This window comes from Pleurodeles waltl, chromosome 3_1, assembly GCF_031143425.1.
Source record: "Pleurodeles waltl isolate 20211129_DDA chromosome 3_1, aPleWal1.hap1.20221129, whole genome shotgun sequence".
Classification (NCBI taxonomy): domain Eukaryota; kingdom Metazoa; phylum Chordata; class Amphibia; order Caudata; family Salamandridae; genus Pleurodeles; species Pleurodeles waltl.
The window spans coordinates 1966282898-1966297293 of record NC_090440.1 but is presented as its reverse complement, the minus strand read 5'-3'; the positions used below and the strand labels follow the sequence as shown (position 1 = coordinate 1966297293).

General features: G+C 42.4%; 1 protein-coding gene across 1 annotated transcript in view; it reads right to left on the bottom strand.

Moving 5' to 3' along the window:
* Window positions 1–1541: 1541 nt before the first annotated feature.
* Window positions 1542–14396, bottom strand: part of TAX1BP3 (Tax1 binding protein 3) — a 168335-nt gene continuing 155480 nt past the window's right edge. The window contains exon 4 of the mRNA XM_069226342.1: window positions 1542–5944. Coding sequence (XP_069082443.1) covers window positions 5810–5944 — 135 coding nt within the window. The 3' untranslated portion in view covers window positions 1542–5809. The remainder of the gene's footprint in view (window positions 5945–14396) is intronic.

The following is a 14396-nucleotide window of genomic DNA, read 5'->3' as shown; positions in this document are numbered from 1 at the left end:
TATACTAGCGGCTGTAAAGGATTCAATATGTAGTAATTTATTATCAATAGGAGTAAAGAAAGAATCCCCATACTTTACACACAGACTACAGTCACCATTAAATCTCACTCACATGAAAACTATACAATTTTGCAAAGAGGCCAATTTTTAACTTTCATGAATCCAAGCCAATGCTCAGAACACATAGGGGGTCATTCTGACCCTGGCGGCCGGTGGCCGCCAGGGCCACCGACCACGGGAGCACCGCCAACAGGCTGGCGGTGCTCCCACGAGCATTCTGACCGCGGCGGTTCAGCCGCGGTCAGAAGCGGAAAGTCGGCGGTCTCCCGCCGACTTCCCGCTGCTCGGGGGAATCCTCCATGGCGGGCTCCGCCGCCATGGGGATTCTGACACCCCCTACCGCCATCCTGTTCCTGGCGGGTCTCCCGCCAGGAACAGGATGGCGGTAGGGGGTGCCGCGGGGCCCCTGCAGTGCCCATGCAAATGGCATGGGCACTGCAGGGGCCCCCGTAAGAGGGCCCCACTGTGTATTTCAGTGTCTGCAATGCAGACACTGAAATACGCGACGGGTGCAAACTGCACCCGTCGCACCCCTGCAACTACGCCGGCTCAATTCTGAGCCGGCGTCCTCGTTGCAGGGGCATTTCCTCTGGGCCGGCGGGCGCTCTTTTGGAGAGCGCCCGCCGGGCCAGAGGAAATGTCTGAATGGCCGCCGCGGTCTTTTGACCGCGGTGCAGTCATTTGGCGGCGGTACCTTGGCGGACGGCATCCGCCGTCCGCCAAGGTCATAATCACCCCCATAGTTTTCAAATATCACACTCTCACCCCTCCTTATCTGTGCTCGACGGTTGGTATCTCCTTATAGCCCTGCTCTGGCTCTTCATTTGGTTTCCAAGTTTCTATTGTCTGGCCCTCAAACACATAGTGCTGCTTTCCGTTTTTGTACATTTGTTCTACCGGCCCCACATTGTGGAATAGGCTTCCTATTGATATCAAATGTGCTTCTACTCCATTCCTTGAAGAAACTGCAGAAGGGGCCTCGTCTAATGAGGTTTGAGCACATGCTGGCGTCTATCTGCAGTTCTTAAATTGTACAGTTTGGCTTTCAGACAGTGCTTTGGGTAAAAGCTAAAATATAATAAATATGAAGTGTCACAGTTTACATAAAAACAGGCCTTTATCGAAGATCTACAATCAGCACATTTATTCCATCAATTGTAATCGGTTTCTATGCTCTGAAATGAATTAAACTGAAGAGGGGTTATTACCAAACTATGATAATATAATAGTGACTTAAAACACAACGTGGTGACTGCCTGACAGCTAAACATAGCTACAGATTAGAACACTCTTTCTAATCAGCTTTGGATAAAGCAAATCATACTCGTCATCAAAACCGCACTTCTTGTTACTCAGAAGATACAAATACATTAGAGTGATTTCGAGTTTGCTAGACGTTCCTACAAAGCGCCAGATGACGGAGCCCATATTAAAGACTGAAATATTCTTATGGTAAATAAATAACAAAAAATACAAGCACGAGTAGTTTATTTTTTATTTTTATGCAAAGAGAAGTTGTATTTAGAAAATATTAGAAGGAAATAAGTACAAAACAGCAGCGTAAGTACCAACAAGAAGGCACACACTTGGATGAAAACACAAAACTTTACTAAATTACCAAACATGACACGTCACATAACTGCAGTTTACATGACAATTACTAGTGGTCACAGGCACAGCGCCTCCCCATGAAATACTGGTCACTGGGTAGGTTTTCAAGATGGCACAATCAGCTTCTGACCTACCAGATTACAATTAGGTTTGTTAATAACACCTATTATTTAAGGTCCTATAGACAGGTTAGTTTGTATGTAGTGTGTGCTATATAAATAGTCATTAACACCTGTGACGGCCAGTGGGAAGAACCACAAAATCGATGTATTTCTTTAATGATGAGGGAGCATTTGGAAAGCGTCAGTTGCGCTCGAGTGGTGCACATCACTCAAAAGGCTTCTAATGCTTGCACTGGACAGTTTTTGTGCCGCTCCATCTTCATACAAAAATATTTTAGTGTTTCAGGGAAGTCTTCAACACTTGAGGCACTTAGATTTGGCTTGAAGGTTTAATGCCTCTCACCAGTTACATTCTACCTCTGTGCAGATTTTTGAAAAATTATGACACAGATACTGTATCAATGTCTGTTGATTAGAAAAAACTTTTGTTACAGGTTTAAAGATTTAAAATCATCAAACATTCTCACACAATAAAGCAGTAATTTAGTCAAAGATCTATTGCAAAGAAAATAAAAATATACACAGGTATTTGGCATTTTGGTTTATAGCTTGGCTGAAAAATCAGAAGCAGGTCCGAAACAGTGTTGTGAAATTGTCCATTAATTATTTGCTGGATACCAACAAATACATAATTACACATTTGTGTTTAAGAGTAGCATCACATGGTTCTAAACTGCAGCACGTTTTAGTGGCTGGGGAGCGATCTGAGCCCCTTTGCAAAATCGCAAGAGGACGAGCTGGACTGTTCATAAAGAAATGGGGATGGTGGGTGGGTAGAGGGACACTAGGTTGGGTTTGCAGTTCAACCCCAAAGGCCTGATTGTTTTCACCCACATCAACAATCTGAAATTCTTAAAGTACATCCTCTGAAAATGTGGAAGCCTCCAATTTTCTCAAATAAACATTCATCTTTTGTTCCCTTCTTTAAAGCCCAGCTTTACAATAAATTATAAAAATCAATAGCTGGAGATTCAGAAACACAAATGTAATCGTACCATCAGCATGAGGATGCTTTTAAACTGGCCTAAACAACAACACACCCAATGCATTGTCGGAATCATGTTTATATTTTTATTTTTTAGACATCTTTAACATGGTAGAAGGATGTGCACTCGGGGGTGGATTTGCAGAGAACGTGGGGTTTCAATCACAGAAATACTGGGGCGGCTTCTCCGCTGTGGCAGAGGGGCGTCATCCCCCCTGGCTGAGCCAGCAGATGAAAAATAAAACATTAGATTCGTATTGTTTTATTTTTCATCATTTTTCATCTGCTGGGCCAGCCACCTGTGTGTACAGGGAGGGGCGGGTTGGGCCACAGGAGGTGGGAGGAGTGGAGAGTGCACTATGTGCGCATGTGTCTTTGGCCCGCCATCTGAGGCCGACCAACCACACATGCGCACTTAGGTTTCTCCAACCTGGCTGTATACACAGCCGGGCTAGAGAAACAGCACAGACCTCAGGCTTGTGTCTGAGCGGCAGTCTGAGCCGCTCAGACCCATCCCAACCCTGCTTTCCTGCTATGTTTAGCATTAAAGTAGCACAAGTATTGCTGGGGAGCCTGTGCTGTTGTCCCAGTGCATGCTAGGACACCAGACGAAGAGGAGCGACGATCAAGGCAGTGATGACGACGGCGAGGAAAACCGGTAAGTGGCTGTTTTTTTTTTTTCCTTCCTGTTTCCCCCATCGTCGCTCCCGCCCTCCTTTGACATATGCAGTGGCCGCTGCTGCAGAAATACATAATTTTCTGAGAAATTCACCTTAACCAATCCACAATATACACCACCTTAACTGATCCACAATATACACCAATCAATTATTGGCAATAGTTTTTTTAGTTATAAGAGCAATTGGTTAAAAAGCACAATTTAAAAACAGGCTCTCTCACGTTTCTAGAACATTTCAAGAAACGTTTAAGTCAAGAGCACGCTGGTCCGCTACTAGTACACAATTAAAATGCCAACCCCAATTCAGATATTCAAAACAGTCTTTCAATACACTGGACGAGGCCGCTCAGGGTTAGTGTGTTACAAGCAGGGAAGCCCAAAAAAATAAAACGAATACAAATAGCCCCTAGGTATCAATACCACAGTTATCACAATCCTTTGGTATGAATGATCTCACAAACCTGTTTCCGTCAGCCTAGACAAGGTCCTTATCATGATTAGCATGGTTAAAAAGCAAATCTGCTTAGTTTCAGTCACTAGTGTGTTACCAGCTCAGATAGGAGGGAACTGCGGCACAAGGTAATAAAGTGAGTGGAGTAGCATCATGCAGTGTGATGAGGTGGAGATGTCGGAACCACAACTTTAGTCTCCAAGTTCCAAAGCCAGCATATTAGACACATCTAATGGGTGTGATTTCCACTGTGTGACTGCTCCAGAGCATCTTAATCCACCTTTTTAAATCAACCAGTCATACAGGACGGAAAGTCATTTGCACTGAGTGAGAGCAGGGCAGTCTAAAGAGTAGATCCATGCCAGATTTCCAGGATAACCACAGATTATGTATTGAGGCCCATTTAAAGCAATTCTGCCTAAATACATCTTGAAAATCTGCCATGGATCATACCCTTCTGAACCTACTCTGGGCACTCCTGAAGAGAGGGAATGGACAATTACTGGTAGCATCAGATCATTTTACAGCGAGCATCTGACTGCTTCGCTACAACAGTTGTCATCCACAGACAAGCAGGCAACCAGAATGGGAAGACACCAAGACCACCTGGACATCACTACAATGGAATGAAATGTGGGCACATAACTTATTTTCTCACCGTATTCATCACTGTGCCTGAACAAAAATGTATGCCTCGTCCACTCAAAAGAAAACATATTTGTAAGTTTTAGGTCCATGCTTTATGTTTCTTGCTGCAGCTGGCACTATCCACCAGCATGCCCGAATCTTATGGGATTAATGCTATAACTACAACTGCTGGATTGGAAACAAGTGAGAAAATGTACATCTGTCAATAATTTAAATGAGCGAACAGGGCGTGACTGTATTACTGAATTAGGGTAGGTAAATCGTGTGCAGAAAGGAGTAACCACTCCATGAGGATTCTGATCTAGTAAAAACCCAATCCAGCAGATCAACTCAGAGCAAGATGTTCAGCCTTGACTAAATTACATTCCGCTCTGTGATGGCACTTCCTCAAATTAAAATCTAAACTACCCAGACCAATCATCTGCCCACCTCTCTGCAAGGGCCCAGAACTCATTCACTGCTTAAACCAAGGGCCTTGAAGAAAAGAAACCCCGGCTCTGCTCCTTGAAGTATTTTGATTAGATCACATTATTGTAGCAAGCTGTAAATTAGAAATTCCAACAAGCCTGAGAAGGTAAGGGGTGAGAGGGCAAGGCTGGCTACTCAACAGTTGTCAACTTTGTGTTTTCACCACTCCCTTTCAACCACCTAAATTCATTCAGTGTCCTGTACATACAGGCCGGTGTGGTTGTCCCCTCCTAGGAATGTGGTGTCCTATAATCGGAGCCTAGTAGTTGTCTCATCCTAGGGTAAAAACTGATCCTAATGAGGTCTGTCTCATTGCTTGAGGGAACTACACTGGGATCCTATCTCCCATGCAAGAAGCGCACTGCTTTGACAAGAATCTGACCGTTTTGTTAAAATGTATATTTCAAAATACATCCTCCTTGAATAAGCACCTCAACGGCAAAAGTAAAAAACAGGGCACATACAGGCTACCAGCAGCCCTTTTCCATCATCGAACACTCCTTTATGATTTCTCCTTCACATCAAATGCAATTGCATCATTCTTTAACAATTGATAAAACACTCTCTGGTTTGTTACTAAGCATCAAGCCAAAGAACAGGAAAGGTATTTAAAAAGCATTAGTAATTTCCACCCTCCCCTTTTGCCCCCCTAAAAAAAGAAAATCATGAATCTGTATTGAAGCCTTTTTCTGCTTGGCTCTGGCACTTAGAGTGCCTAGTAGGCTGGATTGGTCTGGTCGCCTTTGGGGCCTGCTTCTTCCCCTTTATCGATCTTTATCAAACTACTAATGCATGGAGTGGCGCACAGCCTCCTGGAGGGACTTCCTGGTCACCAGCAGCCTCACCACTTCTTCATTTTTCTTCGTGAGTCTTTTTCTTGCTTGATCGTGTGTCACCATGGTCATATCCCAGCCATTGACCTGCAAACACAAGACTAGAGTGTTAGATTTCCATCCGAGATCGCTCAGTACAGTGCATCTCTCTAGTTAGTGGGCCACAGTGAGGGCGCACCATAATGAAGTGCAAGCAAACACCGCAAGAAAAGATATGAACATGGACTTTATGCATTATACAATTAAAGTACTAGAGAGAGTTCAGTTTGTTTTAAAGATGTATGTAGAATATACATGCCTTTAATATAGTTTTGAGCCATGCTTAATTTGTGCTTGTTGTTTCCAGTGCGGAGCACCGGCACTTATCTTTGAGGGCCGGCGCTTATTTTTCACCTCAAGCTTTTACTGCAAGCAAAAGACACGTATGGGAAAGACGGAGGAAGAGAAAGACGAAAAAACTTCACAACAGGAGAAAGCAGAAAGCTGCAAGAGTGAGCTGAAGGGACGGGGAGCAGCTCTAAATCAATTAAAGAGGCCCGAGATGGCTTCAGGATTACGCTGCCCGAGTATTCAGTGTTCACACATTTAATTGCAGCAGCCACGTGTTTAAGAGAGCTTTGGGCACCGGCAACTTATTTACAAATCAAGCACTGGTCTTGAGGTGGGCAAGAAAAGAACTCCAATGCTGACTGAACAGGGTTTTCAATTTCTACACAGCCTATGTGGCCTTCCGTCGCTCTGATCTAGTGAGCAAGTACCAACATTTACCAGCCGGAACATAGGAAAGTAAGCAGGTCCATCACCTTAAATACTGAAGGCATATTTATTGTACAGATAATAAAATCCAATACAATTGGACAGACGGAAAAAGAAATGCAAATACAAGTGGAAGCTAAATACTTACTAAAACACATCATAATTAGAACACACATAATAAGAAGAAAGCATTCCTACCTAAAAATATAAAAACAGTTCTAAGTATAAAAATAGAGTAAACTACCAGCCCGGAATTCTACATAATGCATAACAAAATAAAATACATAAGCTCGGGCCCTAAAGTGCAAAAAATAAAAAAAAAATAAAAAAAAAAAAAATAAAAAGCTACAATGAGTGCCAGCATGTGCCATTAAAATCCACAACTTTACCAACAGCAACGGCGTGGCAAGAGCAAATTCCAATCCTGCCTATCCTTTGCTCACAGTGCCACTAAATTTAGATTGAGCAATTTTAACAAATTTAATGAGTAACACATTTAGCATTGAGTTAGCATGGTCCAGAGACTGAATAATAGCCTGTCGACAGGAGTGAATTCTCAATTCATTCAATTTGCATCGAAGCAAAGATCTACGCTCATGAAGTAAAGCTGGACACAGACAGACCACATGATCTAGAGTCTCCTCCGCATCATTACAGCCTCTGCATTTCACCACTTCCCCAGAAGATAGACGCCATTGAGGTAGATGTTTAAAAAAAAAACCAATCACCCATCCTTAAGGCCAAAAAGTCCCTTTTCAACAGAAACACATAAGAACAGGAAAAGAAGCTAGAAGGCAAACCTGGCTTAAAGGAATTAATTACTGACCAGGCATGCTTCCGTTGAACAAGGAGGGAACAATCAGTGATACGAATACTGTTGAACAAGCCTTTTTAAGCCTAATTGAACAGAGAATGGGAGGTGTTACTTTACCAGAGATCATCAACGCCCAGTCGACATTTGCATTCGGCCAAAAAAGTGGAAGTATGATCCCTTCAATTTGGACTTACTGATTTCTTGCCACAGGACTGCCTCTAAACGGCCATCTGTGGCACTGCGCAGCTTATGACAGAGCTTCAAAAAAGCACCAGCACCAACTGCTGCCAAATCCGGAAGCCCAAATTCCAACCGTACCTGCACAGGTGAGGCAAGGCGCGGAACGTAGAAGACACTCTTATAGATTTTATTAACCAGCCTATTTAATAGGCAGGAACCTTTGCCCAACAGAATTTCTTGACCATAGACCAATGAAGGGATAATCTTTACTCTCATAACTTCCATTAAGGGAAGAAAGGTAGGCCCTCTTAAAGCTTTGGATCATTTGGATAACGCCACCTGCAATGCCACAGCTTTGAGTTCGATCTCCTTCTTGTGTTTAACAAAACTGACCCTAGAATCAAAATGCACCCCTAAATATTTGTAAGACTGGTCAGAGACAAGTTTACAGCTTTTATAATACCAACTGAAACCTAAAAGTTTTTTTCCTTCCAAAGGAAACCACTTTGGTTTTAAGCAAATTAACTTCCAGTTGATTCTCGAAAGTATAAGATGCAAGTTGATTAAGCAGCCGTTGAAGGCCAATCTTAGTATAACTAAATAGTACAAGGTCATCTGCATAAAGCAGATGACTGAGCCTAAGGCCACCAATCTTAGAGGAATGAGAATTAACAACATCCAGAGACGTTGATAGATCTGGAATAGACTAATTAAAAAGAAGAGGAGCAAGCACACAGCCCTGTTTCACACCACAAAAGGTGGGGATTTTCCTAGAAAGTGAACACCCATCACCGAGCTTAAGACAGACCCAAGTATTTGTATGAAGATCTATGATGGCACCAAGGAGTACTGGGGGGATACCCCAATTCTGCAGTTTAGCCCACAAAGCGCTCCGGGAGACCCGGTTGAAGGCAGCCTTAAAATCAACAAAACAGCAATTCAGCATTAAGCCTGATAAAATCGTCCTGTCGATCAAAATAGAGAGTGGTAGCAAATTTCTCGACGTGCCTGAGCCAGCAGAAAACCCTGTTTGAACAGCAGGAATTAGGGCCTTTGAGTCAGCCCAGGCACAAAGATCTTGCAACAAAAGACTGGCGTACAACTTTGCCTCGTTATCCAGCAGGGCTATCATCCTAAAATTAGCGGGATCTGACCTTGAACCACCTTTATGCAAGGAATGAAAAATGGCACCCTGCCAAGACTCAGGAATTGTTGAAGTCAAAAGGCAGTGCTGAAACAGATGGGCAAGATGGTTGGCCCAAAAGAGAGGATCCAGTTTGAACAGTGCCTGCAGGAGACCATTGGGGCCGGGAGCTCCAAATTGCTTAGCCCTCAAGATAATAGGAGGAAGGCGTAATTGAAAGGACTTCTTCACCCCCTGTGTTGGAGTTGGTGACCCAAAGGGCATGGGACATGTCTTAGACAGAGCGATATTAGGGCTATAAGCCCCCACTTTCAATGATTTCCCATCCGACTTACTTGCAGAAAAGTGGGTCGTCAGATAAGACGTCCGAAGTCCTTCAGAAATGTTGGCAATGCCAATGACTCTTTGATTTCTATTTAGATTGTTAATAAGAGACCAAAATTTCCTAGGATTCAAGTCTTTGCTTGCACTTAAACGTTTAGCCCAAAACTGATTAAGGTGGGACTGGTGGTCATCATAAACAGCCTTCCTGTAGTCTTTCCTCAATTGTTTATATTTAATAAGTAAACACTTGGAGTTAGGACTTTTCCTGAGTGCCCTTACTAGTCTGTTCCACGCTTTTAGATTCCTGGATTCCCTAGAAATGACCAAGGACCGGGGTGGAGCACGATTACACGCAGGTCGGTGAAACCTTGACAACAAAAGCTAGGAACGTTTGGCCCAAGACAGAATTGGAGACTCACAACCCGCTCCCTCAGAATCAAAAAAGTTAATACATTCAGATAACACTATACTGCCAATAGAAGAATTCCATTTCATGCGCTTTAAAGATTCAGAGCAGACGCCACCAGCCACTGCCCACATAACATAATGTAAAGAAAATCTGGATTTGATGGATACAATTTGTGGACGGTGGTCACTCTCACTTTGAGGGAAAATCAAAAACATCTTGATAAAGGGAAACTGTGGTAATAGTGTAATCTAATAGGAGTAGGATCGACCATCCAATCTTGTCCACCGGGGAGGCACATCGTCGCATAAGCACCCATTCAGGACTTTAAAGACCATACCATTAAGGTGCATTACTGTGCACTCTCCCAATGGGCAATGCTAACAGCCCTGAGGCCTCAGTTGTTCGGGAATTAACTGGCGGTTACAGAGATCAGGGCCGTCCAGAGCCTCCATTGTGTCTTGAAACAAATTTGTATTAAAATTACCGGTAATGAAGTAATTGGCACGAGGGTACTCCCCAACTAGATTGCCCATAATCCGCATCAGTCGAAAGAACCTGCCCCTTTTATCCTTTATGCCAGGCGTGATATAAACATTAACTACTATAAGGGTTTGCTGTACAGTCCTATCCTTAATGACTGACCCCTGAATCCAATTATCCCAAACCAGTGGCAGAATACTCCCATTTAGTTCGACAGTTACATAGAAAGCCAGTCCTCCCTTGGCACGACCATTCTTGCTCGTTCTAAGAGCAGGTTTCCACATTTCTAAATACCCGGACAGCCGACAGCTGGTCTCAGCCCACGTTTCCTGAAGAGCAATTACATCATAGCTATTCAAAAATGCTAAGAGATCAGCCAAGGCAAACTTATGCACAATCCCATTGATGTTCCAAGAGCATAGGGACAGACATCCAGATGTTGTCCCAAACCCACCCACCCGTGATGGTCAATGAGGATGCCCGTGCAGGAGGGTGGAGGGCAGCCAGTCCCAATTGGATGGCCCCTGGGAACCAAGACCAGTGCAAGGGGACCCATCAAAGGTAGAGGTTTCACCTAGAGCACCTTTCAAAATTGATAAAGGCTTCAATACTGTGGGAGCCGTTGGACGTTGAAGTTCTGATAGTAATGCAGGATAACCAGACTCCTTATAAGGAACGATTGTAATGCCCCATGAGAAAAATCGGTCTCTCTTAGAAAAAAATGGACTGAGCTATTGAGGCAGAAAATAAGGAAACCAGTGTGGACTCTCTTGAACTAGACCCGCTTGTGTCCAGAAATTCAATAGATACAATGTCCTTATAGCCGATGTTATTAAGATCCCAAACAGCATTGAAGAGCCTCAAAATGTTCCCCCTATTCAAAATGTCATGTGGCCCCCTTGAACGATATTCAGGAATAAACACAAGTATTGAGGTTATACCCCCCCAATGAGGTCGTTGGGGGATGCAGGGGGTATAAGAGCTGTAACTGATCCGTTACAATGTGTGTGCCTACAGGGCCCACCAGGGCCGGCATGTCTGCACAAACTGACTGAAGGTTTGATGACAGGATTGCAGGAAGGCATCTTATGTTATCAAAAGGCAACTTAAGGGAATTAGGAGAACCAGGGGCCAGGGCCTTACCACCAGTATTTCCAAAGACAGTTTTGGGTTCAGACAATGTGACCGTGGAGCAGGCAGGCATTCCACCTCCCCGAAGTAAGGCTACTGTATCCAATACTGATATAAAGTCGAAGACCAGGGAAATTCAAGTAAGACTTTATTCCAACTCCACTGCTCCAACTGCTTACTCCCTTCACAGGTCCTTCCTCACAAAGCCAACTGACCTCCCTCTCTCCCAACATTCCAATTGACCCAAAATCCTACACAGGGGGGAAGCACTAGGGAAGATACCATCCCATACAATGATTACCATAACGCTATATTAATGTGAATAGATTCCTTAACATTATGTAAGTTTATAACTATTATTATAACAACTATATCACAACACATCTTCCCCCTTAACGAATTTTGAGAACTAATACATTCACCTTATAATATGATGTTAATATGCCTAACCATATAAAATATAACAAATAACAGTGTGTAAATAATTATAAACAAGTTACAATATATATATATTCAAATTACAATTAGATATCATATACTATTCCACAGATACAACTCAAGGATTGACTTCATCAATATGTTCATTTATGTTATATTTGTGGTCACTTCATAGTCCTTGTGCCATAGTGGAGGCTTGATGTGTCGAAATCCCAACCTCCTTTGGAACTCGCTTCTAGGAGAATTTCTTGCCAAACCCTTTACCGCAGCTTCTTCCACTACGCTCCCTTTTTCTACTTCATCATTCACCGACAATTTGACAAGTCTGTCCATGCTCCAGCATTGACCATTATCTAATATCACTACATTTTTCTTAACTTTACTAATGCGGAATGGGCCCATGAATTTCGTGTCTTTCATACCTGCCTGTACTCCACCATATGGTTTCTTTATATACACTTGATCATTGACATTCCAATACTGTTTTTTTACTCCTTGTGTGGTCTCATACCTGCTTTTATATTTGTCCTGATGTTCGGAGATTTTGATATTGCTAAGACGGGTGGAATAATTACACTTATCCCCGCCTCCTAACCAGACAGGAAAAAATTTGGTACATGGTTTCCTGCCCTTCAACGCTGTAAATGGAGAAACGTTAGTGACAGAATTGGGGGTGGTGTGATATGCCCATAACATATCCCTGATAGCACTTTCTACATTCAAGTGATTGATACTTGCTAATTGAATGCAATCTTTGATCATACGATTTGTCCTTTCTGCTAGCCCATTAGCTCTTGGACAATATAGTGCTGTAGTAAGGTGTTTTACACCAATAGATTCAAGGAAGTTCTTCATTGCCCAGGATGTCAATTGAACTCCATTGTCTGTGATGAGAATTTCCGGAATACCCTCCACCGCAAAGGAGTCCTTGAAAAAATTAATGACTGCCTCAGTATTTATTTGATTGACTAATTTGGTGGTTATCCAATGTGACCGGTAATCGATCAGAACTAAGCCAAATCTTTTACTAACACCTGGAATATTGATAGGACCAATGATATCAAAGGCTACTTTAGTCCAGGGTTTATCTGGTATTTTGACCGGAGAAATCGGGATTTTGTGAACTATCTTACTTTTGTCACTAAGTGCACATATTGAGCAGGTTTTAACTTCTTGTTCCACCATAGCATCCATGTTAGGGAACCAGAACCTTTCCCTCAATCTAGCTTTGGTAAGGCTTCTACCTAAATGGCCTTCATGAGCTAACTTAATAATCTTGAGTTTCAGATCTTGTGGTGGAATGATTTTATCATTCCTAAATACTATATTGTCATGCTCATTAATTTCGTACCTCACTTCCCAGTAATTGCTGATGATTTCTTCAACGTTCTTCCTCAATGTTGGCCACCCATCCCTTGCCTTGGTTCTAAGCAAATTTAATGACTCGTCAAGTTCAGATGCTGACACCCATTCTTCCTTACTGATTGAAGGAACATTGATCATCATAACCGGAAATTCCTCGACTTCAAAGTCCTCTTTAAGGTCTAACGGAACTCTGGATAAGAAATCAGCAGCTGTATTTTTGTTGCCAGGGAGGTATTCCATTTTAAAGTAGAAATTTTCTAATCCTAAAATCCACCTAGCAATTCTAGGTGTACTGCTAAGAAATCCTTTGGACGAGAAAATATAAATCAACGGTTTGTGATCAGTTCTCAGGTCAAATTGAATGCCCCATAAGAAAAATTTAAAATGTTTGATAGCCCAATAACACGCTAAAGCCTCCCTCTCTATTACAGAGTAATTTGCTTCTGCCTTACTCAAGGCCCTAGATGCGAAAGCTACAATTCTTTCATTTCCATCCACAATCTGAGATAATGTTGCACCTAAACCACGTTTGCTAGCATCCGTGGTGAGGATTGTTTTCCTTTTATGGTCAAAACTGCATAGGTAGGGAGCATTAGATATAGCTAACTTAATCTCTTTGAATGCATTTTCATGATGTTCCGACCATTTGTATGGGACATGACTTTTGAGTAATTCCCTGAGGCCAAATGATATTGAGGAAACATTTTTTACGTACTTAGCCATAAATTCTGCCAGGCCTAAAAAGGATCTTAATTCATCTTTGTTCTTGGGAGCTTCTGCCTTCTTAATTGCATCCACCAGTGAGGATTTGGGTTTGAATCCGTCCTTGGAAATAATGTGCCCTAAATACTCTACAGAATTAACTCCTATACGACACTTGTCTTTTTTCAAAGTAAGACCTGCTATTTTTAACTTATTCAATACATTCGTCAAATTGTTATTATGCTCTTCTTCATTAGCTCCATAAATTAGAATGTCATCTTGGAAGCAAAGTGTGCACCTAGCATCACCTAAAATGTGTTGCATTATTTTTTGAAAAACTGCTGCTGCTGAGGCCAGCCCAAAAGGCATCCTATTAAACATAAAAGATCCGAAAGGAGTGGTAAAAGCAGTAAGAACTTTGGATTCGGGATGTAAAAGTACCTGGTGATATGCACTCGACAAATCGAGAACCGAAAAGTAACCTGCTTCGCCCATTGTGCTTAATAATTCATTAATCCTCGGAAGTGGATGCCTTTCCACCCAGATGTTCCTATTTAAGTCTCTAAGGTCCACACATATCCTAATGTCATTGCCATTGTTTTTCTTTGCAACAACTATGGGGGCTAACCACTCTGAACATTCAATAGGTTGTATAATGCCTTGAGATTCCAATCTTTCAAGTTCTTTTTTGACTGCATCTTTCAATAAATGTGGAATAGATCTGGTTTTGTGTATCACAGGTTTAGCACTAGGCTTCAATTTGATCTTATGCTGAAAAGTTTTAAGAAGGCCCAAT